This window comes from Stomoxys calcitrans, chromosome 5, assembly GCF_963082655.1.
Source record: "Stomoxys calcitrans chromosome 5, idStoCalc2.1, whole genome shotgun sequence".
NCBI lineage: Eukaryota > Metazoa > Arthropoda > Insecta > Diptera > Muscidae > Stomoxys > Stomoxys calcitrans.
Window position 1 is genome coordinate 87,625,707 of NC_081556.1, and position 27,061 is coordinate 87,652,767.

The 27,061-nt window shown below is 39.8% G+C and overlaps 2 protein-coding genes across 10 annotated transcripts in view; both read right to left on the bottom strand.

Annotated features, from left to right (window-relative positions):
• Positions 1-5,263: 5,263 nt before the first annotated feature.
• Positions 5,264-6,392, bottom strand: LOC106085437 (microfibril-associated glycoprotein 4-like). The gene is made up of 3 exons (XM_013249672.2): positions 6,214-6,392; positions 5,532-6,142; positions 5,264-5,473 (listed from the first exon to the last, which is right to left on the bottom strand). The coding sequence occupies exons 1-3, from the start codon at positions 6,292-6,294 to the stop codon at positions 5,344-5,346; spliced, it is 822 nt and encodes a 273-aa protein (XP_013105126.1). The 5' UTR covers positions 6,295-6,392; the 3' UTR covers positions 5,264-5,343.
• Positions 6,393-9,073: 2,681 nt separating this feature from the next.
• LOC106085439 (DENN domain-containing protein 1A) overlaps positions 9,074-27,061 on the bottom strand; it is a 115,098-nt gene continuing 97,110 nt past the window's right edge. For 4 of the 9 annotated variants that reach the window (XM_013249679.2, XM_013249677.2, XM_013249678.2 and 1 more), the window contains 3 exons: positions 25,350-25,904; positions 17,297-18,136; positions 9,074-10,492 (listed from right to left, as the gene is read on the bottom strand). In XM_013249679.2, the coding sequence (XP_013105133.2) occupies positions 9,830-10,492; positions 17,297-18,136; positions 25,350-25,904 (2,058 nt within the window). In that variant the 3' untranslated portion in view covers positions 9,074-9,829. Of the gene's footprint in view, positions 10,493-17,296; positions 18,137-25,349; positions 25,905-27,061 lie in introns of those variants that run through there. The other 5 variants (XM_013249676.2, XM_013249682.2, XM_013249681.2 and 2 more) reach the window with 5 other exon arrangements.

Below are 27,061 nucleotides of genomic sequence, written 5' to 3' on the forward strand. Positions count from 1 at the left end.
TAATGGGACAGTGACATTGACCATTCCATTGAAAATGCCTCGAATTCCTTTTTTTTACCAGAAGCCTCAGCGAATTGAGAATGATGTTCAGAAAATCTACCAAAGAGTTGAACATCAAACCGATGGCTTTGGTGCAGGCACATTCTCCAGCAGGTACAAGGAAGCAAATCTGGTAACTGACACAGATAGCGTGCTGAGGGAGGATATGAAAAGAACATTTTACCAAACTGCTAGTGTCCGACGATGGCGGCGAAGAGTATACCGCAGAACCAATCCCTGGTGATGGTACAGAATGTTTACCTCCTATTCAGAATGAGGTCCAAGTAGCAGTGACCCGTCTGAAAACAAACAAGGCAGCAGGAGTCGACGGGTTACCCGCTGAACTATTTAAGACCGGAGGCGACTTCAGCTTGCCGGCGCAATCTGGCTAGAAGATCGCACACCCGATGGTTAGAAACTCAGCATACTATGTCCCGTACACAAGAAAGGAGACAAGACGAAAAGCGCCAACTACAGAGGAATATAAGATCGCATACAAGTTGCTCTCGATCATACTGTGTGAAAGATTAAAACCTAAAGTCAATGAGATAATTGGACCTTATCAATGCAGCTTTAGAGCTGATAAATCCAACATAGACCAGATATTCACACAAATCCTGAAAAACACTGGAGAAGGAGAGGTCAACTCTTACCATCTCTTCGATAGCCCTATATATTCAAAGGTATTACAAGCCATGTGTGAGTTTGTATCCTTGTAAAATTAATAATACTCTGCATATTAACGCTTCACGTGCTTCAGTAAGAATGGCAAATAATCTCCCGAACCATTCAATGCCAAACGAGGTTTCAGACAGAGCGCTTATCGTGCGATCTGTTTAACATATAAACGCCTGACATTCCCTTGTCTGATTTTGATAAAATTTCATATACCCATTATTTAGAGCATTTATATTGACGTAACAAATTTTTTAATTAAATTTTTGAAAAAAAATGGAAAATCTATAGCGCAAAATTTTGTGAGAATCGGTTTACAAATGACGATACATATATATGGGAGCTATATCTAAATCTGAGCCGATTTCAATGAAATTCACCAATAATGTCGAGACTTATAAGAAACCCTCGTGCAAAATTTAGTGAGAATTGGTCTTCAAATGACGATATAAATGCAATTTTAGTCTAAACATATATATGGGAGCTATATCCAAGTCTGAACCCATGTTTTCCAATTTTAATAGGCTTCGTCTCTAGGCCCAACAAAATCCTTGTGCAAATTTTGAAGACGATTGGATGAAATTTGCGCCCTGTATCTGGTACACAAATATGGACAGACGGACATAGCTAAATCGAATCAGAAAGTGATTCTGAGTCGATCGGAATACTTATCAATGGGTTTATCTCTCTTCCTTTTGGGTGTTACAAACAAATTCAGTTATAATACCTTGTACCACAGTTGTGGAGTAGGGTATAATAAAGAAAGTTTGGAACTGCAACCTTAATATAGGCAGCAACTTTATCTACCACGGCACCGCCGTAACCGAAACAAATGTTACCAATTTTGAAATAGAGCTATGAATAATACTGGCGAAAAAGACGATACTTTAGATTAAGTAAGCAGTTTAGAAACAAAGCCCCTTCTCGCTGACGACGATCACTCTTAACAAGACACTGATACTACCCGTGTTGTTATATGGTTCCGAGGCATGTGTTGTGAAAGCAGACGAAGCAGTGCTTGGAGTGTTTGAGAGAAAGATTCTTCGTAAAATTTATCGAGAGTATCGGCGTCCTATAAACCACGAACTGTAGAGCTGTATGAAGACGTTAGCATAGATAAACGTATCAAAATACAATGGTTGCGTTGACTAGGTCATGTTGTCAGAATGAATGACCGGGATGAAAGTCAGATGAAAAGATCAAGTGATGAAAGAAGAATCTGGAAAATTGGAATCAGAAATTTTAGAAGTACCGCTGAGATCAAGGCGCTTGGAAAGCTTTTCGAAGTAAGGCTTATGGGGCAAATGTTCTATCATAGACAATTTAAGTAAAGTAGCATTAATCTAAAAATTTTAATTGGACTGTATTCATTGATATGAGAGGTTTTCTCTGTTCCTTTATTGGCGGGAATATTTATTTCCACAGGGTACCTGACACGCTCTACATGCTATAACTATGAGTACCATACAGGTTGTAACTTTGAGCTCTTCTCCATATGTTGTTCATCTTTATCATGACATTTCCGTGGAAGACCACGGATGAACCAACAAGATACGGAGCCGTCACATAAGGAACGTGTTAACTAAGAATGGCTAAAAAACTCATGTTCCGAACTTCATTTCATCCACACTGTCAAGTCCAATTCGCTAGATGCCAATCTGATGGATTTTTCTATTTTTAGAGAGCAAGGTTAGGACAAAACAAATAAAAAATGCACCAACTTCGGATACCCACCACCTTGGGTATATATGTAAACCACCTTTCGTCAAAATCCGGTGAAAACTTCATAATTTATGCACCCATAGCAGCCATCACGAAATACGGTGCGATTTGGACCAAATTCGGCACGGACATTGATTGGTCTAGTATGTAACGGAAGATTTTTTTAAGAGCTATAGGAAAGTGAAAAAAACGCATCAAATTCTGAAAAATGCATGAAATCTTTATTTGAATCGATAGTACGGTCAATATAGTTGAATGTTTGAAGATTATTTTATGGAAATGTTGACCGTGTCTGCGCCTCAAATGGTCCACCCGCATAGTCCAATTTTGACACACTTTTTCCAACATTTCGGCTGGTATCTCACGAATCATTACTTCAATGTTTTCTTCCAATGCTTCAATTGAAGTGGGCTTTTCTATATAGACATGAGCCTTAACATAGCCCCACAAAAAATAGTCTAAAGGCGTTAACTCGCACGACCTAGGCGGTCAACTGACTGGTCCCTTAAGTAGAATAAAATGTTCACCGAACTCGCCTTTCAATAAGTCTATTGTTACGCATGCTGTGTGGCATGTGGCACCGTCTTGTTAAAACCACATGTCATGCAAGTCAAGCTCTTGCATTTTGGAAAAAAAAGTTGAATATCATCTAACAGTAGCGCTCATCATTCACAGTTACGACTACGATTCGCATCATCTTTGAAGAAGCACGGTCCAATGATGTCACCAGCCCCTAAACCTCACCAAACTGTGATGGATGCATTGGTAACTCTTGCAATGCTTCTGGCTGATCTTCACTCCAAAATCGACAATTCTGCTTATTTACGTACCCATTGAGCCAAAAGTAAGCTTCGTCGTAAAATGGAAGAAGAGCGCGATTAACTTTCTTAACAGAGCACGCATTTCGATAATACAATTAAATAATTTGCAAGCGTTATTCGTTTGTAGGACGATTTTTTCCAGCTTCAATAGGCATCGTCTCTACGCCGAGAAAAATATATGTGTCAAATTTGAAGACGACCGGATGAAAATCGCTACCTGTAGTGTAGTGCACAAATTACCATGTACATCTCTCTTTTTAATGAGTCTATATCTCTTCCTTCTGGGAGTAACAAACGAATGCACTAAGTTATAATATCCTGTACCCCAGTGGTGGTGTAAGGTATAAAAATATGCCAGTATGGTGCTGAGAAAGCCTTCGTATGGGAAAGGGGTAAAATACAGACAGATTACATTCGTGCAGCTTGCAACTCGTTTTTGGACCGACTCAGAGCAATATTGAATTGATTCTTAAATTTAGATTACTTCAACAAATTTTGTCATTTTAATCATAGACAAAAATATTTAAAATTTTTGGTTGTTTTTCTTTCGAGACGAGCTCAATGATCGGAGATTTTCTTTTTGCAAATGGAAAAGGAAAGCTAGTGGTCGCAACACACACCAACTACTATGGGACGCATTTCGTCTTTGGTTAGAAGACTTTTCAACCATATTAGGTGTGATGGCTTCAAGGGCCGTGCGTTGGTATGTTGTATTTGAATCGTATTTATTGTGAAAACGCTCCTATGATACAAATATCACATTAACCACGCTTGACAACCCTGTCTATTAGCTGTACTTTTCCCAATGCATGTGTTTTCGTGCAATGACCGATTTTTTTCTGCGACAATTTCACTACTTCCATGGTGCACATGATTCTGTGCATCTGTTGCTGCCAAGACTTTAAATCGAGATATCGGTCTATATGGCAACTATATCCAAATCTGAAACGATTTGGGCCAAGTTCCAGACAAATATCGAAGAGCCTAACACAATTCACTGTCCCAAATTTCGGCGACATCGGACAATAAATGCGCCGTTTATGGGCCCTAAACCTTAAATCGAGAAATCGGTCTATATAGCAGCTATATCCAAATTTGGACCCATCTGGGCCAAATTGTAGATATATGTCGAGGGGCTTAACTTAACTCACTGTTCCAAATTTCGGCGACATCGGACAATAAATGCGTCTATTATGGGCCCAAAACCTAAAATCGAGAAATCGGTCTATATAGCAGATATATCCAAATCTTGATCGATCTAGGCCAAATTGTAGAAATATGTCGAGGGGCTTAACTTAACTCACTGTCCCAAATTTTGGCGATATCGGACAATAAATGCGCTTTTTATGGGCGCAAGACCTTAAATCGAGATATCGGTCTATATAGCAGCTATATCCAAATGTGGACCAATCTGGGCCAAATTCAAGAAATATGTCGAAGGGCCTAACACAACTCGCTGTTCCAAATTGCAGCAAAATCGAATAATAAATGTGGTTTTTATGGGCCTAAAACCCTTAATCGGCGAATCGGTCTATATGGCAGCTATATCCAAATCTGGACCGATCTGAGCCAAATTGAAGAAGGATGTCGAAAGGCCTAAAACAATACAGTGTTCCAAATTTCAGCGAAATCGGATAATAAATGTGGTTTTTATGGGCCTAAGACCCAAATCGGCGGATCGGTCAATATGGGGGCTATATCAAAATTTTGTCCGATATAGCCCATCTTCGAACTTAACCTGATTATGGACAAAAAAAAAAATCTGTGCAAAGTTTCAGCTCAATATCTCTATTTTAAAGACTAGCGTGATTTCAACAGACAGACGGACAGACATGGCAAGATCGTCTTAGATTTTTACGCTGATCAAGAATATATATACTTTAAAGGATTGGAAAAGGATATTTCGATGTGTTGCAAACGGAAGGACAAAATGAATATACCCCCATTGACATTTCGCTCAAAAAATGTCGTTTGAATGTGTCAGCTACCCTGTATAACACACTGGCAATTTTTCCACATTTTATATTTCTATATTTTTACAACAAATATGTACAATAAACTAGCGCAAACATTTCCCAAAACATCCCTATGATATGTGAGGACGTAGAGTCATTTCAACAAATTTCAACGAATAATAATCTCCTTTGAAAGTGGTCCAGCTAATACCGCGATGATAAGCTATTTTCTTCGACTTCAGATAAGGTCCATTAAGATGGCTAAAAATAAAAGAGGATAATGATTTGGTTTTTCTTATGCTGTAGAATCCAAATTTACCTGTATAAACAATTGCCAAACCACCAGGCACCTGCATGGTCATGAGCACAGCTGCCTTCCACAAAAGAGTCATTGTCCTGATCCTTGGTGGAGAATTTTTTGCCCTTATGATAAAAGAGAGAATCACCAGCAGTGCCACTGTATTTGCCCAAACTTTTTATCATGTATTTCTCAGTTTCGTTGCCAACGACAAAGTTATCATACTTGGCATAACGTCGCTCATATTGCCAGTCCTCCATAACAATTAACAGCTCATAGCGTTTTGTGTTGGTTAGAGTGTGCAATTTATCCAAACCTATGAAGAATTCACCATAACTACTGCCAAATCCCATTTTATAATCTTCCCAATTTCTGTCGAAATTTTCCGAACCATCCACACGTCTCTGTACAACAACACTGGAAGGTACTTCAAAATTTGCAAGTCTTTCGGAAAGTGCCAACAAATGTTGTTCCAAATGCTTGATCCTTTGCTGCAAAACCTCATTTTCAGTCTGGAGTTTCAACATGTTATGCTCAGTATCTTTATAACCCTCAAGGCATTGATTTATGTCACTGTACCACCTGACAATGGTTTGATCCTCCTCTTCAGAGAGACAAGTCTCATACAAATTCTTAAATAGGATAATAGAAAATTGTAGAAATTAGCCAAATTAAAAACACAAAAAAATAAATATTTACTTACTTCATCGGCTGAAGTATTGTGGAATATTAAGACAAATAGTATCAAAACTTTGATTTCTATTTCGAAACATAGTCTTAGCATTTTCCCAACCAAGTCTCTTCTCAAACTGAGGTTGAAGATTTAAATCGAATAATTCAACCCCAAATTCTAATCTTATCGGTACAAGAACGCCCATGAGCTAAAACGTCACACATTGGAATGAGATGAAGGGAATATTGTACATTAGAGTGGGTACCATTTTTTAATATACGACAAATTTGAAAAATTTCTTTAAGAAATATCTCAATTGACCTACGGTATTCAATGACCAACGCGAAAGTTCGATTCAAAACCAGAAGTTTGACTTCAATTTTATGGGTCACCGGGCTGTCACCCGATCAAAACCCAAGAAACCAAATTGATCACGTTGTGATAGATGGAAGGCATTCATCCAGCGTGTTAGATGTATGATCGATCCGTGGAGCGAATATAGATTCGGATCATTACCTTGTTGCAGCAAAGGTTCGCACCCGATTGAACATGGCGAGGAAAGTACGATCTGACACTGCACGGAAGCTGGACATTGATAAGCTGCAGACACAGCAAATGGCAGCGGCATACTCCACTCGACTGACCCAACTGCTTGATGAAAGCACTCCTTGTTCCGATAATATAATGGCGCAGTGGCAAACTATTGCCCACTCCATGGAAAATGCCGCGAAATCCGTACTTGGATACCGGAAGCCTCCTCGAAAAAACCCATGGTACGACCAAGAGTGTCGAGATGCTACTGAAGCCAAGAATGCGGCATATAGAGCAACCCTGCAATCAGTAGCAACGCGCCAGATGAAGGAGAGGTATCGGGAGAAAAGGTGAGAGGAGAAACGTCTATTCCGCAGAAAGAAAAAGAAAATGGAAAGATCCCTGATCCCTGATGAATGTTTACCTCCTAGTCAGAATGAGGTCCACGTAGCAGTAACCCGACTAAAGAACAACAAGGCAGCAGGAGCCGACGGGTTACCCGCTGAACTATTTAAGACCCGAGGCGAGACTCTGATAAGGCGTATGCATTAGCTTATCTGCGCAATCTGGCTAGAAGAACGCATACCCGATGATTGGAACCTCAGCATACTATGTCCCGTACACAAGAAAGGAGACAAGACGGAATGTGCCAACTACAGGGGAATAAGTCTCCTCCCCATCACATACTAGATACTCTCGAGCGTACTGTGTAAAAGATTAAAAAAAAAGACCAGGTAAATCCACCCTAGACCAGATATTGGCATTGCGCCAAAAAGACCCGAGAAGGAAAAATCAACACCTACCATCTCTTTGTTGACTACAAAGCCGCCTTCGATACTCCTTTACCTTCAAAGGTATTGCAAGCTATGTCTGAGTTTGGTATCCCTGCAAAATTTATAAGACTCTGCAGGATGACACTTGCTGATACGCGTTCCTCAGTAAGAATAGGAAAGAATCTCTCCAAACCATTTAATACCAAACGCGGTTTCAGACAAGGAGATAGCCTATCGTGTGATCTCTTTAATATCCTGCTGGAGAAGATTATACGAGATGCAGAAGTGAATAGATATGGCACACTAATCACAAGAGAGCACATGCTACTCGCCTATTCCGATGATATCGATATCATAGTAACTGCAGTCTTTGAAAGAATCGAAAGAGAGTTAGTGAAAATGGGTCTGGCAGTAAATGGAGATAAGACGAAATGAATGGTTTCCACTCCTAAAAGGCCTTGCACAACCGAGTAGATAAAGAACATAGAGAAAGTTGGGAACCACAACTTTGAGATAGTCAGTAACTTTATCTACCTCGGCACCGCCGTAACCGGAACGAATGACACCAATTTTGAGATAAAGCGAAGAATAATACTGGCAAACAGATGCTACTTTGGACTAAGTAGGGAGTTTAGAAACAAGGCCACCTCTCGACAGACGAAGATTACACCATACGAGACACTGGTACTACCCGTGCTGTTATAAAGCAGATGAGGCAGTGCTTGGAGTATTTGAGAGAAAGATTCTTCGTAACATGTATGGACCAGTTTGCGTTAACGGAGAATATAGGCGACGTATGAACCACGAGCTGTATGAGCTGTATGACGACGATAGCATAGTTACACGCATCAAAATACAACGGCTGCGTTGGCTAGATCATGTTGTCAGAATGGATGAAGAAGCTCCAGCAAAGAAGTCTTTTGAAGGCAAACACGGTGGTACATGCAAACCGGGAAGACCAAAAGCCCGATGGAAAGATCAAGTTGTGGGAGACACCTAGAAACTTGGTGTCAGAGATTTTAAAATGAGCCCAGAAGATCGAGGCGCTTGGAACGCTATTCTATTGGGTTGCCCAAAAAGTAATTGCGGATTTTTTTAAAGAAAGTAAATGCATTTTTAATAAAAAAAAACTTAGAATGAACTTAAACCAAATATACTTTTTTTACACTTTTTTTCTAAAGCAAGCTAAAAGTAACAGCTGATAACTGACAGAAGAAAGACTGCAATTACAGAGTCACAAGCTGTGAAAAAATTTGTCAACGCCGACTATATGAAAAATTCGCAATTACTTTTTGGGCAACCCAATACGTTCGGCTAGTGGAACAAATATTCTGTCATCACCAATTAAAGTAAAGTAAGTAACTTTGTTTTAGAGATGTAACAAACAATAAAACCATGTTTGATGATATAAAAATGTGCATTTTCACGATTATATAGCAGTCCGTTCGTTCATTTTCTTTTGCGAACACAGTTGCCCCCAAGTCACCGAGTGAAGCAGCTAGCAACCAAGGTTGCCGGCAGCGTTCACATATACCTACCAAACATGGCAGCATCTGAAGATATAACCAACAAAACAGGAATGCATGTATATTTTAAAATAATTTATTTTTGGATTTTAATTTTGAATTACGTCTTCTATATCTATGATTAATGATGTGTATGTGTGTGTGGGTTCTATGTACGTATATACCTTCTGTATGTATATGGAATTAAATAATTAGATATATCTTCAAAATAATCATCGCGTACAACATCTCTCTCCCGATTAGAAAGCAAATATCATATTTATTGTTGCCATTACAGAAATCGAACAAAAAAATTTATGAAAACAAAATACACTTCGGCAGGTGTTGGATATAAATTGGGGATAAAAAGCCACAATAATAAAATATATATATATCTTTAGTGATTTTTTTGTTTGTTTTTTGTGTTGTTTTTGTACAATTATACATTCAATTACATATTTGTTACAAGTAAATCTAAGCAAATACATTAGTTTGCATAATTTTTATATCTGGTATATAACAATGGTAAGAGCATACAAGAGGGTAGCTAATATACTATAAGTTGTGTTTGTGTGGGTGTGTGTGTTTGATTTTGCATACTTTATGGATACTTGCTATTACAGTTTATTATATATTACATACATACAAGTTTCCTTCTTTGATTTCCTAAATATTTTTTAAACGAAGAAAATCTTCTTTTTACATGGAGGTTTGTTTTTTCGTTTTGTTTTTTGTTTTTAATAATTGCAATATATATGCTTAGATATTTACATATACATAGAAACGCCATGTGGCATGCTTTATTCTGGTCGCTCTTGCACTTGCTCCTCGGCCAATTTAATCGAACGTGGTCCAATTCTGCATGCCCGTCGTTGTAAGACCATTCGGCTGGGATGATGTCGCACTGGCCATGGTGGTGGCACTCTGGCTGGTCGCTGTCACAGAAGTGGTAATGAGTGTAAATTGATCAAGTCCATATTTGCGCAATAATTCAAAATCTTCATCTGGCGGTGGCATGGGAGGTGGCACGGATTTGGGTAGGGGAGGTGGTGTTTCATTGGGCGGTGTTGTTGAGGACTGCTGTTGGCGGGACACAGCTGCTGCCGGCATTGAGTTGGCCATATGCTGGGGTGTATAGAAGGTATAAAGAGGATTACTTATGCTGGTGGTAGTTGTGGTGCTATTCACAAAGGAAGCGCTTGGTGTTTTGCTAGCATTGGCAGGCAATGTAGTCGATTTCTTGCGATGAGCATTCATCGTTCTACCAAGCGGTGGCAGGGGACGAGCATTCTGATTCAAGGGATCGAAATCCTCCAAATCAAAACTACTATTGTGGCTATCGTCCAGCGATATTAGATCTTTCATGGATTCTTCGGAAGCATTAGAGTTAGAGCCGTCAGCGCTAATCGCTGCACTGCCGGCATTAGTAGTGGCCCTTGTTGTGTTTGTGCCGCCATTAAGGCCCAGTGTCATATGTTGGGGCTGTAGAGAACGTAAGGACTGTTAACGAGATATTAAAAGAATAAAAAAAGCAAAGCGGAGAAAACACACAAAATATTGGATGGTTAGATAAGGTCTTTAACAATGGAAAACGAATTTGTTTCGCCGTTTATACATTTCGTTTTAGAGTTTTAGTAAACAAATCCAAAAAAATAGAGAAAAAATGTTAGCTGTGAATATATATAGAGAGCATACATGTTAATCATATCCAAAGCATTCCACACAAGGACCAGAAACGAGACAAACAATGATTAATTCTAGAAACACAAAAAACAACAATTCTACTCGGAACAAACAAACTACTCGGGGATCCAAGAAGTTAATTTTGGTGTTGGTTTTGGGGTCTCTTTGTACCCCCTATGAAAATAGGTTTTTGTTAATCTTGTTAGCTTAGTTCGACAGGTTATTACTAAGGTGGTCGTTAGATATGAACTATGATGATTATGATGCTGAGATGGATTGATTGGTTGACAGAGGAACTTTTGCTATGGCTTGATTTATCATTCAACTACGTTGGAGATATACAAATGAAGAGAATGGTAATGTATCACCTTGGAACAAAAAAAAATATGAGTTGTGAGTATACAAATATTTTGTTACAATCACAAAAAAAGTATTCGGAGCTTGCTAATAGAAAAATCCCACCTTTTCTGCAGTAAAAAAAAGGAAACGTCTTAAAAACTAAGAAATATTATAAAGAACAAATACCAGACTATCATTCAAGTCTATAAAACCACGAAAGGCTGACGCCTATTAATATGAGCGATGGAAAATTAAACAAAAAAAACATGAAACAATGTTTATATAATATCGATATATATACATATATGTATATATATATACAAATATAGAAAAAGTAACAAATAAATATTTAATAAAAAATCTAAAAAAAAACATAAAAAAATAAAAACTAAATAAAAAAAAATTATAAAAAATAAAAAATTTATAAAATATATAAAAAATAAAAAAGTATGTATAAAATAAAAACTAAATAAAGAAATATATAAAAAAAAATAAAAAATGTATATAATATAAAAAATATATAAAAAATAAAAAAAAAATATATAAAAAATAGAAAATATTTAAAAAAATACAAAATATATAAAAAATAAAAAATATTTAAAAAAAATGCAAAATATAAAAAAATAAAAAATAAAAAATATACGAAAAATAAAAAATATATAAAAAATAAAAAATATATAAAAAATATATAAAAAATTAAAAATATATGAAAAAAATAAAAAATATAAAAAATAAAAACTATATAAAAAATAAAAAAAAAAATATATATAAAAAGTAAATAATATAAAAAAGTAAAAACTATATAAAAAATAAAAAAATTATAAAAAATAAAAATATACAAAAAATAAAAAATATATAAAAAATAAAAAATATATAAAAAATAAAAAATATATAAAAAAATAAAAAATAAAAAAAAATATACAAAAAATAAAAAAATATAAAAAATAAATAATATATCAAAAATAAAAAATATAAAAAAAATAAAAAATATATATAGAAAATATAAAATATATATAGAAAAAATACATAAAATTTTAAAAATATAAAAATTAATAAAAAAAAATTAAAGTTTCGACATAAAAATTCCAAAAAAAAAATAAATAAAATTATTTAAAATTCTAAAAATAAAAAAAAAAACTAAAACAAACAAGAAGTCAAGACCCAAGATCGGTTTATATGGCAGCTATATCAAAACATAGACCGATTTGAACCATATATAGCGTAGTTGTTGGAAGTGCTACCAAAATACTTCGTGCAAAATTTCAATAAAATCAGACGAGAATTGCGCACTCTAGAGGCTCAAGAAGTAACGACCCAAGATCGGTTTATATGGCAGCTATATCAGAACAATCGGATAAGAATTGCGCCCTCTGGAGGCTCAAGAAGTCAAGACCCAAGATCGGTTTATATGGCAGCTATATCAAACATGGACCGATTTGGCCCTATTAAATACAATACCAACCGACCTACACTGATAAAAAGTATTTGTGCAAAATTTCAAGCGGCTAGCTCAACTCCTTCGATAGAAAGCGTGCTTTCGATAGACAAACGGACGGACAGACGGACGAACATTGCTAGATCGACTTAAAATGACATGACGATCAAGAATATATATACTTTATGGGGTCTTAGACGCATATTTCGAGGTGTTACAAACAGAATGATGAAATTAGTATAGCCCCATCCTATGGTGGAGGGTATAATAAAAAACAAGTAAAAGCGTGCTAAGTTCGGCCGGGCCGAATCTTATATACCCTCCGCCATGGATCACATTTGTCGAGTTCTTTTCCCGATATCTCTTCTTAGGCAAAAAAAAGGATAAAAGAAAAAATATGCTGTGCTATTAGAGCGATATCAAGATATAGTGGAGGCCACCGTAGCGCAGAGGTTAGCATGTCCGCCTATGACGACGCTGAACGCCTGGGTTCGAATCCTGGCGAGACCATCAGAAAAATTTTCAGCGGTGGTTTTCCCCTCCTAATGCTGGCAACATTTGCGATGCAAAACTTCTCTTCAAAGAGGTGTCACACTGCGGCATGCCGTTCGGACTCGGCTATAAAAAGGAGGCCCCTTATCATTGAGCTTAAACTTGAATCGGACTGCACTCGTTGGTTGATATGTGAGAAGTTTGCCCCTGTTCCTTAGTGGAATTTTCATGGGCAAAATCTCCATCAAGAAATAGTCCGGTTCGGACCACAATTAAATTATATGTTGGAGACCTGTGTAAAATGTCTGCCAATTCGAATAAGAATTGTGCCCTTTGGGGGCTCAACAAGTAAAATAGAGAGATCGATTTATATGGGAGCTGCATCAGACTATAGACCGATTCAGACCATAATAAACACGTATGTTGATGGTCATGAGAGGGTCCGTCGTACAAAATTTCAGCAAATCGGATAATAATTGCGACCTCTCGAGGCTCAAGAAATCAAGATCCCAGATCGTTTTATATGGCAGCTATATCAGGTTATGAACCGATTTGAACCTTATTTGGGACAGTTGTTGAAAGTCATAAAAAAATATGTCATGCAAAATTTCAGGTCACACCATTGTGGTATAGTCCAGGCGACGATAGGAAACCTGGAAGGAATGAAAGGGGTTTTCGGTCGCATACCTGATACGATGGTTGAGGTCGAGTCCAAAGCACTGCTGCCACTGGCACAGTTTTTGATAAACCGAACTCTGGTATCCGGCATAAAACATTCAGAAGTTTACGAAAGTGTTCAGACAGACGGATCAAAGCTAGAGGACAGAGCGAGCTTGGTGGTCTGCATTAGGAATCCAAGAAATGAGATCTGTTTTAGACTGCCTGACCATAATATGGTCCTGCAGGCGGAGATCCGGGCAATCACGGAATGCGTGAGGTGGTGTGATAGTAATGCGAGGACGTCGAGTGTGCACATCTTTACGGACAGTAAAATGGTCATAAGGGCAATAACACCCAGGAGGGTAAGGTCACGAACAGTCTTGCAGTGTAAGAAGGAGATTAACGCCTTCTCAGAGGATGGCACGATCCGCATCGTTTGGGTGCCGGGCCATAACGGAGTAAGGGGGGATGAAAGGGCAGACATTTTGGCAGTGAAGGCCAGAGAATTGAAGTCGATAAACGTGATTAACCCGAAGTCTTTCGGGTCGATGCAGTCCTATTTAAGGGCGTGGGCGACAAATACTGTGGAACAGCGAAACAGTCGGTAGGGCGGCAAAAATCCTTTGGGGGGATCCAGATCGTGAGAAGACGATACTACTACTGAAAGGAAGTAAGAAGGAGGGCAGTACAGCTATAGGTATCATGACGGGACACATAGGACTACGAGCTTACTTATGTAAAATCGGTGCACCAAAATCCGTACATATTGTGAGAGTCATAGACGAAAGTGTGCAACAAAATTTTGAGAGAATCGTTTGATAAATATATATAAATGTATGTATCGTATATATGAGGGTTGTATCGTAATCTGAACCGATTTCTACAAAATTCAACAGTGAAGTCTAAGGTCGTCAAAGAAACTTTCTTGCTAAATTTTGTGAGGATAAGTTAAAAAATGAAACAAAATTAGTCAAAATCGGAAGAATATATATATGGGAACTATGTTATGCAAATGCAAATTTTGCCCATGAACATTCCACTAAGGAACAGGGGCAAACTTCTCACATATCAATGAGTGCAGTCCCATTCAAGTTTAAGCTCAATGATAAGGGTCCTCCTTTTTATAGCCGAGTCCGAACGGCGAGCCGCAGTGCGACACCTCTTTATAGAGAAGTTTTACATGGCATAGTACTTCACAAATGTCGCCAGCATTAGGAGGGGAAGACCACCGGTGAAAATTTTTTTCTGATGGTCTCGCCAGGATTCGAACCCAGGCGTTCAGCGGCGGACATACTAACCTCTGCGCTACGGTGGCTCTATGTTATTCTTAATCTAAATCGATTTAGACCAAAATCGGTACACAAATCTGAACCGATTTTTTCCGATTTCAATATGCTTTGTCTCTGGATAAAAAAAAAGATGCCTTTGACAAAATTGAAGACGGTTGCAACCCGTACATTGTACACAAATTATTATGGACTGACAGACGGATAGACGAACCATATGGGTTTTAGCGTGCTAAGTTCGACCGGGCCGAATCTTATTAACCCACCACCATGGATTCTGCTAAAATACGGGAGCTATATTTAGTTATAGACCGTACTTGGCACAGTTGTTTGAGAGGCATAACACTATGTGCACAATTTCAGCCAAATTGGACAAAAACTGCGGCTTCAAGAAATCAAATCGGGAGATCGGTTTATATGGGAGTTACAATATATCCGGTTATTGACTGATTTGGACCGTACTTGAGACAGTTGTTGGAAGTCATAGCAGAACACCATGTGCAAAATTTCAGGCAAATCGGATGAAAATTCAGACTTCCAGGGTCTCAAGAAGTCAAATCGGGAGATCGGTTTATATAGGAGCTATAACAGGTTCTTGACCGATTTGAAACATACTTGGCACAGTTGTTGCAAGTCATAACATTACACTATGTGCAAAATTTCAGCCAAATCGAATGAAAATTGAGGTTTCCAGGGACACAAGAAGTCAAATCGGGGGATCGGTTTATATGGGAGCTATATCAGGTTATAGACCGATTTGGATCGTACTTGGCACAGTTGTTGAAAGTCATAAGGTTATAGACCGATTCGGATCGTACTTGGCCCAGCTGTTGGTAATCATAACAGAATGCTATGTGCAATATTTTAGACAAATCGGACGAAAATTTCTCCTTCCAGGGGCTCAAGAGGTCAAATCGGGAGATCGGTTTATGTGGGAGCTATATTCAAATCTGAACCGATATGGCCCATTTGCAATACCCAATGACCTACATCAATACTAAGTGTCTGTGCAGAATTTCAAGCGGCTAGCTTTACACCTTTGAAAATTTGCTTGTTTTCGATAGACGGCAGCTGCTATGTAAACCGATCTTGGGTCTTGACTACTTAAGCCACTAGAGGGCGCAATTGTGATTCGATATATAGCTGCCATATAAACCGATCTTGGATCTTGACTTCTTCAGCCACTAGAGGGCGCAATTCTCATCCGATTTGGCTGAAATTTAGCATGAAGTGTTTTGTTGTGACTTCCAAAAACTGTGCTAAGAATGGTTCAAATCGGTTCATATCCTGATATAGCTGCCATATATACCGATCTTGGATCTTGACTTCTTGAGCCACTAGAGGGCGCAATTCTCATCCGATTTGGCTGAAATTTTGCATAAAGTGTTTTGTCATGACTTCCAATAACTGTGCTAAGAATGGTTCAAATCGGTTCATAACCTGATATAGCTGACATATAAACCGATCTTGGATCTTGACTTTTTGAGGCACTAGAGGGCGCAATACTCATCCGAATTGGCAGAAATTTTGCATGCAGTGTTTTGTCAGACTTCCAATAACTATGGTATGGTTCAAATAAGTTCATAACCTGATATAGCAGCTATATATACCGATCTTGGATCTTGACTTCTTCAACCACTAGAGGGCGCAATTCTAATCTGATTTGGCTGAAATTTAGCATGAAGTATTTTGTTACGACTTCCAACAACTGCGATAAATATGGATCAAATCGGTACATAACCTGATGTAGCTGCCATATAAACCAATCTGGGATCTTGACTTCTAAAGCCTTTAGAGGGCGCAATTCTTATCCGATTTTGCTGAAATTTTGTACAACTGCTTCTCCCTTGACCTTCAACATACGTGTTGAAGGTCAAGCCTCACACAGCTTCCACATAAACATATCTCCCGATTATGCTTCTTGAGCCCCTACAAGGCGCAATTCTTAACCGAATGGACTAAAATATAACTCAATGGCTTCTACCATGGTCTTTAACATCCAATTCACGTATGGTACGAATCGAACTATAACTTGATATATCTCCAATAGCATAACAATTCTTATCCATTATTTGCCTACAAATTTCTCGATAGTATCGATAATTAGGAAGAAGTATATCAAAACTCTCAAATGAAGCGAATGTCGATAGTTTGCCAACTGTAGTAACATCAAAAAAAAAATAGAACACTGATTTCCATATACATACATGTTCTGAAAATGAGCAGTACATGTAAATATGTATGGTCTAAACTTTCTAAAAGTCGCTAAAGCAAATCTTCCCTATATTGGCAAAATACTTGTCAAATCCACTCTTTCTCTCTTGTCCAAGGTGAAAAACATTACCACAATGAAGCATTTCATTCAATTATGCATGTTGTAGGGTGTTGATTTTTTTCTGGTATTTATACCTCTTTGTCTTTCTTTAAACGGGGCGCCGGTATGGGTGGTTCACTACCTTGTTGTGGCGGCGATGATTGATAGAGCGAAAAACGTGATGCGGCCGTCACAAAAGATGCACTCGATGATGAGGATGACGATGTGTTCGATTGATTGGAGGACGATGACAATGAACTGCGCAGCGAATCCTTTTGCAACAATTGCGTCTCAGCATAATCCTGCCAACAATTACGTTCCAAGCGTGTAATGCCCGCTGTAACAGCAGCTGCCGTGGCTGCAACGGCTTGGGTCAAGGCTGCCGCCGAATTATCCATACAATAGGTTGAAGGCGAATTCAGAGGCAGTGTGGCCGCTTGGGCGGCTGCCGCTTGTCGTCTGGGTGGCACCGGCGGTGAGAGCATATCAGGCGGTGTATCGTACGAGGAGTCAGTGGTATGGATATACTGATTATTGGGTGTTGAGGTTAATGGACGTTGCTGTTGGGTGAAAGAATGATTGTTTACGGTGGAGGTAGTAGTGGTGCTGGTAGTCATTGTGTTTATGGCATTTTCATGTACTGTCGGATTGATGTTGATGTGTGCGGGTCGGGGAATGTAGGTAGGTGGTTTTCCCTCTACATGGGGATGTGTACCATAGGGATGATTATAATATGTGGGAGTGTTAAACTGTTGTGGTGGCTGTTGTTGCTGCTGCTGCTGCTGCTGGAACGATTGTTCTTGTGATTGTTGCTGCTGTTGTCTATAGAGCTGCAACAAATGAGGTGCTGGTGGTGGTGGCCTGGCCGGAGGTGCTCCTCCAGTTCTGGTGGCCGTTATGCGATGGTTAGGCTCTAAACTATGGCATGGCTTTAGCTGTGTTTTTTTTTTTGCAGTGATTTATATCATTTGTTTCAGATTAGGGTATTTCAAATTAGTTAAAAAAATTTTAAAATTTGGTTTTATTATAATGAAGTTCATGTTTGTGATGAGGTAACAAACGAACGAACGACCAACCGACCGACCGCACAAATGTATGCAACATAAGACGTACACAATTAAGAAACAAATCCATAAAAAGAAAAAAATCAACAAAAAATAAGAATATGAAACCAATATATAAGTGTGTGTGTGTGAATTAAATATTTATGTTTTAATAATGATAAGAAGTAGTAACTTGGTTGCTTTGTTCTCTAGTTTGCATAAATGGGCACATTTAAAGCGACAGAATGATAGGAAACACTTGAGGTATTTATAAGATGAAATAAAAGCTTGCTAGACTTTAGTCATGGCCACGCACATTTAAATATTTAAACAATGAATGAAACAAAAAAAAAACGCTTAAATAAAATTTAAACAGCTAAGACTTTTGATGCTAAACGCTAAAACTGTTGGCATTAATAGATAATAAGAGAAAAGAGTCGATGTGTTGAAGCCTGGTCACACTAAGGCCAAACTGCACTCTATAGGGTGCACCACCGATTTCTCTGAGTATAAATACGTGGTTTGCTACCCCTGGAGCATGAATCTGAAGTCCGTTTTTAGGCAAAGGCCTTTGAAGCCCCGAGGGCCAAAGTGCTACATTCTAGGCAATATGGGTATCAAATGCATGGTAGATGCAGAGTAGATCACGAAAATGTCTAAAAATTGGACTCGGGAAGGACCTACGGGGTCTTGAGAATTTTTAACCCCCTTAACCCTAGACAATGTGGGTATCAAATTAAAGGTACGAAGGAATAGATTACGAAAAAAATGCAAAAAAATTACTTTAGGCTCTAAAAGACTTCTAAAGAAAAAAAAGATGAATTTATAAAAAAAATACGTGATTTAAAAAAAAAACATTCGCTTACGACGCCTTTTTATTTTTCCAAAATTTAAAAATTGTCTTAAAAAAACGAGCTATTTTCTATATTTCCCCCTTGCGGCGCTTTTTTTCCAGCAAACTGCCTGTTTTTGACCTAGGGGGATCTAGCAATGGACTTCAGATTCGTGTTACTGGGGTCAGACGTATTGTTATTTCACTCCGCAAGTATTTTCCTGTAACTCGTAATAGGTCATTATTTTTGCATGAAAAATTTAAGTCACTCAAGGGTAGCTGCGATAGAGGTATCCTTTAGGCGGTTGATAATTTGCGTCTGTTTCCAGTAGAGCGGCAGATCTAGAACCCGGGAGTAGCCTTAAAATGGACTCCAAAGAGCCAAAGAGCTGCGGTGGTGATAACAGACCCTAGCATGTTGTCTGATACTGAAACATCGACTGGTGGAGCGGCTACTCCAGGCTCCACTAGCCAACAGACGACTGGTCAGCAGGGGCTTTTGACGAAGACACCTGCTTCGAGTCTAAAGGACATGGCCGAACCAATTCTTTCTTCGCATGCCTATAATTTGCCCAAGCCATCGGCCTTTCCCGCTCTTTAAGAGGTTGGAATAGCAGAAAACGCATTGCTCACAGATTTATTGAGAGGCTTGGTGCGAATGATTCTAAGATTCTCACTAATAGGAAGAGAGATTCCCTACATTGGTCTAGTGCCTAAAAGAACTAGGGCGAACAACAGTAAGATGGGTCCAAGAACCTTTGCTAATGTCGCTAGGGACAGTTTGGTGATGGCAGTTGTCGACAAGGGAGAACAGGGCTGGTGTGGGATAGTCAATGGACTGTCATCAGTATACTCCGATGTCCTTGAGGAATTTCCAGGGTCTCCTTCTGTTTGTGACAATGCAGGCTGGTGTCGAGGCCGATACAGACGAATTGCCTGTATCGAATTGTATCGTTGTGCGCTAAAAAAGTTTGGTGAGATCTGGCCAGGAGCAACATTAGATTTAGTCAAGAAGGAAGATGTTCCTTCTCGAACAATGACGCATGCTTGAATACCAAGGATTCCCTCAGACCCTGAAGCGATACTTGGAAGACTAAAGGAATGTAATCCCAATCTTTCAACAACCACCGAATGGAAGATTGGATAAGGCTAATGGTGACCGGAGACATGCAGTATTCGTACTAAACTCCGGCTCAACAAGTCTTAAAGGGTTGTATCCTACGGATTCAACAATTTGAAACTAAAGATCTATAAAAGCGGAGGGGTTGGCTAATCAGGAGACGACTCAGCAGTTGTTACTGAACACTTGCCTGAGGAACTATCGTTCATATCGCTAAAGCCTGGCGGATTGCGGGAGACTGAAAATCCCCCTGCCACAATCGAGGCAGGAGGGGATGGCATCGAAACGGGACCCGACAAGCCCTGTTTGGGTGGGTCACAAAGTTGGACTGGCCTCAAAGTTGGACTGGCCTCAAAGTTGGACTGGCCTCAAAGTGCGCGACAGCGGGGAAGCATGGACCTCAGAAAGTACTTCGACAGCAGCAGTTAGTGAAGAATCTTAAAAAAAATCGTCCACACCGCAAGTGCCCAGTGTCCTGAGGAAGAGTGGTTCGACAGCTTTCTCACCTGCCCCTGGATGCGTACGGAAGCTCATCATGACAAGATCTAACGAATCTTGGTGAGGATGAACTCCTGGTGGAGTCGGAAGACGAGGCTAACACAACAGTGGTGGGAATTCTGAATCCTGACTATGATCCGGTTTCTACAGATAAATCTCCACCATTGTAAGGCCGCTTCGGCGGCACTAAAGGTTCTCCTGATGGCTGGGGGATTTGACGTGGTTCTTATCCAGAAACCATGGGTGTGTGGAGGAATGGTACGTGGACTAAGAATTCAGGGATTTGAACTTCTCAAGGGTAGCGGTAGTGGGAGAGCCTGTATTCTTGCAAAGGGTAATCTAAATGATTTTCTTCTTCCGTCGCTAAGCACTGACGATTTAGTAGTAGCCAGCCTTGAAATAAACAAGTCTCATTACTGGGTGGCTTCCCTATATATGGCACAGAATTCAGAGATGCTGCCTTCAAACCTTAAGTCGCTGGTTGAAGCTGCTCCTGTAGGGAAGAAGATCCTCATTGTAGGAAGTAATGCTAATCCACATCATCCTATTAGTCTGTCGTCCTTTATGCTGAAGACTCTTGAGAGGTTGCTAGAAACATATCTTAGGACAAAGATCCCTGGAGATCGCCTGTCGCGGCAGCAGCATGCATATAGTAAAGGCAAATCCACTGAAACAGCCCTTCACGACCTAGTCGGCTACATGGAGGGTTCTCTCGCTGTCAAGGAATATACAATGGAAGCATTTCTTGACATTGAAGATGTTTTCAATAATGTAAAACCGACGTCAATCATGAAGGAGTTGGAGTTTCTAGGCATCAACTCTACCGTAAGAGGTGTACTGACGTGGCAATTGCGATTAGGGGAAAGTTTCCCAGCAATCTAAGAGATATACTTCAGGAAGCTCTACGTGCAACAGCAAAATGGGCTACGGAAAGTGGTCTAGGTATAAATCCGTGCAAGACAGAAGTAGTTCTTTCCATCAGGAGATACAAGTTGCCTTGTATCTCCTGCTGTCTCCTTGGGTGGAGAGAATGTCCCATTTACAGAAAGCGCAAAAAACCTGGGTGTTTTGCTGAACAGGAAATTGAACTTCGAATCCAACATTGTGGAAAGGGCAAGAAAGGCCGCTCTTGCCCTATACACCTGCAAGAGGGCCATTGACAAAAGTTGGGGGTTAGACCGCGTGTCATGCATTGAGTATATACTGCAGTTGTCAGACCTATAATGCTATATGGTGTTGTAGTCTGGTGGACGGCGCTTCAAAAGTCCACCTACTGCTCAATACTTAACCAGATCCAAAGGATGGCTTGTTTGTGCATCACAGCCGCACTGAGGAAGACACCATCTGATGCACTGAATTTAATGCTACTTATGCCTCAGGGCATTTCGGCGAGACACATTGCAGCGACCAATGCCGTGAGGTTAAGGAAGCTTTCTCATTGTTTTTTAGGCCGCTACCGCCACTGTGTTATCCTTGATACAATATCCAATGTTCCAGGCAGTGTAGATTACACCCAACCTGAGCCGCTTTTTGATAAAAATGACTGTACCTGGTAACAGAAGTTACATAGACTTCTATACGGATGGTTCCAAACTAAACGACCAGGTGGGCTTTGGGGTGTACTCCAAAGATATAGAACTGGTCATATCGAAAAAGTTACCCGACCAGTGCAGTGTATATCAAGCAGAGATCCTTGCAATTAATATCTTCTCAGACAGCCAGGCAGTCATTAAATCCCTGGAGAACGTATTTCTGAACACAAAAACCATCCTCGACTGTCACAGATCTCTCAACGAGATGGCTGAACAGTTCAAAATTCACCAGTTCTGGGTGCCGGGCCACAGAGATTCCAGGGAATTGTAAAGCGGATGAGCTTGCGAGACTAGAAACTGTCCTACACATTCCAGGGATATTGGAATCTGTGGGTATGCCTCTAGGGACGTGTAAGCTAAGTTTTCAGGGGGCTGTGAGCATTCCAAAACTATGTGGCCTAATCTAGACTTGAAGAGGTCTACTGTTTTGCTGTCATTGGCTAGAACAGACGTCTCATTCATTGTGTTCGTCATGTCTAATCGGAAAACATGCTGACAGACTGAAGGTTGCCAATAACGACTTTTGCAGAAGCTGTAAGGACATCGAAGAAGAAGAGACTATAGAACACCTTCTGTGAACACCTTCAGCTATTGACCAGATATATACATTGCTCGAAATTTTGCTAAAAAAAAAAAACCAAGAAGGACAAATCAACACCCACCATCTTTTCGTTGACCACAAAGCCGCCTTCGGCAGCCTTATACGTTCAAAGGTATTTCAAGCCATGTCTGAGTTTGATATCCCTGCAAAAACCCTGATACGATTTTGCAGGATACACGCTCCCCAGTTAAAATAAGAAACAACCTTGCCGACCTTCAATAGCAGACGAGGTTTCAGACAGGAAGACGGCGAGATTATACGAAATGCAGGTGTGAATAGCCATGTCACACTATTCACAAGAGATCATATGCTGCTTGTCTATGCCGACGACATCGATATTATGGGTCCGTCACTGACAGAAGCAATTGCAGCCTCTGAAAGTATCTAAAGAGAATCAACGAAAGTCTGTCTAGCAGTGCATGGAGATAAGACAAAGCGGATGGTATCACCTCCCACAAAGTCCGGTACACCCGAGCAAATAAAGAACATGGGGAATGTTGAGAACTATAACCATCAACGAAACAAACGAAAACAGTTTGGAAATAAAACGGAGGATAATATTGGATAACAGATGCTACTTTGGATTGAGACAGCAGTTGAGGAGCAAAGCCGCCTCGCGACAGACGAAGATCACACTATACAAGACACTAATACGAAGTATGCGTGTTTGCCCATGCTTCCCATGGCAGCCGGTTGTACGCACTGGATTAACCAGATGGAGTTCTTAATCGACAAGGGCTGCAGCCTTAGGGTATAACACACTGCTACAACAAATCAGATGAGGGAGTACTTGGAGTGTTTGAGATTAAGGTCCTTCATAAAATATATTGACTAGTCTGCATTAATGGCGAATATAGGCGTCGTTCACGAGCTGTATGTGACTACGTCATGTGCTCAGAATGAATGAAGAAGCTCCAGCGGAGAAGACTTTTGAAGGCGACCATAATAGAGCACGCAAAAGGGGTAGACCAAAGCTCCAATGGAGTTACCAAGTGGAAAAAGACATATCAAAACTGGGTGTCAGAGATTGGAGAAGGAGCGCAGCAGATCGAGGCGCTTAGAAATCTATTCTTCGTTCGGCTAGAGGAAAAATGTTCTGCAATGGTCAACTAAGGTAAAGCTTTACATATTTTATCATGAGGTAAAACCGGAAGTTTATCTTAATCTTGTGCTACAGCAGTCAAAAACTGGGATATTGGCTCAAGTCTAACTGCTGGTGAGGAACATATTTCTCACAACGCTGAGGCGCTAGTTTAAACACAATTTGCAGCAAGACTGAATGCATTCTCAAACAATTGCCGTACCCCATAGAACGTAAGATCCCAAGGATTTAAACTTGGGATCAGTTTAAACCCTTGGGTTCAGACAATCATGATGCAACTGATAATGAGATTTTCGATGAGCTAGCTAGCCAGTGATTTATTACTGGTGAACCTTGCCCTCAGGATCTGTAAAGGGTGAACTTATGCTAGAGAGTATAAAGTATCCCAAACACCAAAGCAATTTGTGGAGGAGTATATACATTGTTTTGAATCCAAGGACACATGATCTTATACAACTGAGAGAAGTACTGAATGGTCACTGCAATATTGGATCACCGGTATATGGTCCTGAACATACGGTAATGCAAATTTGTGCAGGAATATGAGGGATAGATAAAATAGGTTGAATACACTATTTTTTGGCCATTCCTGTACCTAGCCAGAGAAGGCACATAGAATACAGGGTAAACAACATTTCCCTTACCTATATTTCTCTTACTTTTCACTGTTTACTTCTATTTAGGCTTGAAAATGCTTAACGCTTTATTAACTTAAACCGAAAAAATAAAAGATGGATGAAGTCTTCTAATTAAATAAAATCATTACATTAATAGTACTTCATTCTCTACCGCTCGCAAACTAGTATCGAACCTATTATATTTCTACGGAATATGTGTAGTCAATTGCCCCAAAATATATCGGTCCTTTACTGGGGAATTAGTAACCTTTCACAGGACATATCCTACAAGGAGTTGTGACATCCTACCTGGAATGGTGGCAATTCGTCACCTCGAGCGACAAATTCTTATAAAAGTGATAGGTTTTTTCCATGTAAGGGGACGAGAACTGGGACCGGTCCCTATGACCAGAGGTCCTATTCCGTGATAGGTTTGGGACCTGTCCCATTTCCCGTAGGGGTAATATGAAAATATGGTATTGCTAGAAGATCCAGTTATAAATAGGTGGCCGCATCTGCGAATTGCTACAACAAAGCCTTGAATGTAAAGAAATATTTCTGTTTTGATTTGTTGATCTTTTTTCAACTAAATGACATAGAATCACAACAGACGCACAAGTATTTGGACAAAGCTTTGCGCACAACAATTAAACAAAACTAAACATATCGACATTTAACATTTATAATAAAACAAAAACTTCTAAACTCAAAGAATACGTGTCCGTAGTGGACAGCATACTTACACTTCTATCCACAATCGGTGACTTGAAGAGAGGATGGTTTTGTAATTCCTGCGACAGATTCATCTCTGACGAACACAATGAGCTTGCTGGACTTATGGTTGGAGATGAGGCCAAATGATGATTGTGATTGAATGGTATGGGTGAGGATTTCGCATAGCCATTCGACTGTATGTGTGAACTGGAATTGGACATGGCCAACGAAGTGGGACCACGTCGCAAATGTTGCGAAGCATTGTAAATTTGTTCTTTGGCCGCATATTGGAAGGGAGCTGGTGAGGAGGCACCACCTCGTTTACTGAAAACCGGTGAACTTGGCGCTGAGTGTCTTCCCAAGTATGATTTCAACGACTTGCTATCCTTACTGCCGCCTGTAACGTAGCTTCCAACGCTGACGCCATCCATGCGATCATGTGGTGTATTCGAGTTGAGATGTGAACGGAAATTATTGTTGTTGTGATGTGGATGTTGTGCAGCAGGATGTGGTGGGGTTATATCACGAAATTTCGATTTGAGATCTTTATAGGCATGTTTGGCCACTCGAGAACTTTCTTTAACCTGTAGATGATTATGCACGAACGGAAGGAAAAGGGGGAAAATAATTACAAAATGAGGATTACATTTGTGTGCATGTTTGTGGAGAAGGAAACAACTTTAACTTCATATGCAATTCGAAAAAAAATCCATTTCTAAGAGTTTTTTTTGTAACATTCAATAACTTTGTCATTCCGTTTGTAACACCTTAAAATGCTGTTGGCCCATTTGGAGGGGGAAGTCACCTAGTTTGTTTCTACCTCCAGTCAGTTGCCATCACGCAGCGGAGACCTGCGGGCCTTAGACCTCGAAAGTTTATTTTCTAATGGTCGCTCACTTGTTGCTACGCAACGTGCCTTTAACGCTTGCTTTGAAATTCCTCCTCACAGACTCGTTCCTGGCCGTAATTCGGTTCTGTGGTGGGTTTCATTTCTGGAGTAAGGAAGTGTCGCAAAACCTAGAAATGAACTTCAACGGACCATCAGAACTCCGGAAAATATCGAAAGAGTAAGGCAGTCAGTTATGCGTTCTCCTCGGCGTTCGGCTCGCAAACACGCAGCAAATGCAAATTGCAAATTTTGCCCATGAACATTCCACTAAGGAACAGGGTAAACTACTCACTTATCAATGAGAGCAATCCGATTTAAGCTGAAGCTCAATGATAGGGGGCCTACTTTTTATAGCCGAGTCCGAACGGTGTGCCGCAGTGCGATACCTCTTTGGAGAGAAGTGTATTAAAAATATTGGTCTTTTTGGCAGCTATATTCAAATCTGAAGCGATCTGGGACAAATTAAAAGGAGATGTCGAACACAACTCACTGTCCCAAATTTCGGCGAAATCGGACAATAAATGATACTTTTATGGGCCCAAAACCTTAAATCGAGAGATCGGCCTATATGACAGCTATATCCAAATTTGAACCGATCTGTCTAAGGGCCTAACAAAACTCACTGTCCCAAATTTTGGCGAAATCGGACAATACATGCGCCTTTTATGGGCCCACAACCTTAAATCGAGAGATCGATCTACATGGCAGCTATATCTAAATCTGGACCGATTAAGGCCAAATTTAAGAACGATGTCGAGGGGCCTAACACAACTTACTGTCCTAAATTTAGGCGAAATCGGACAATAAATGCGCCTTTTATGGGCCCAAGACCTTAAATCGAGAGATCGGTCT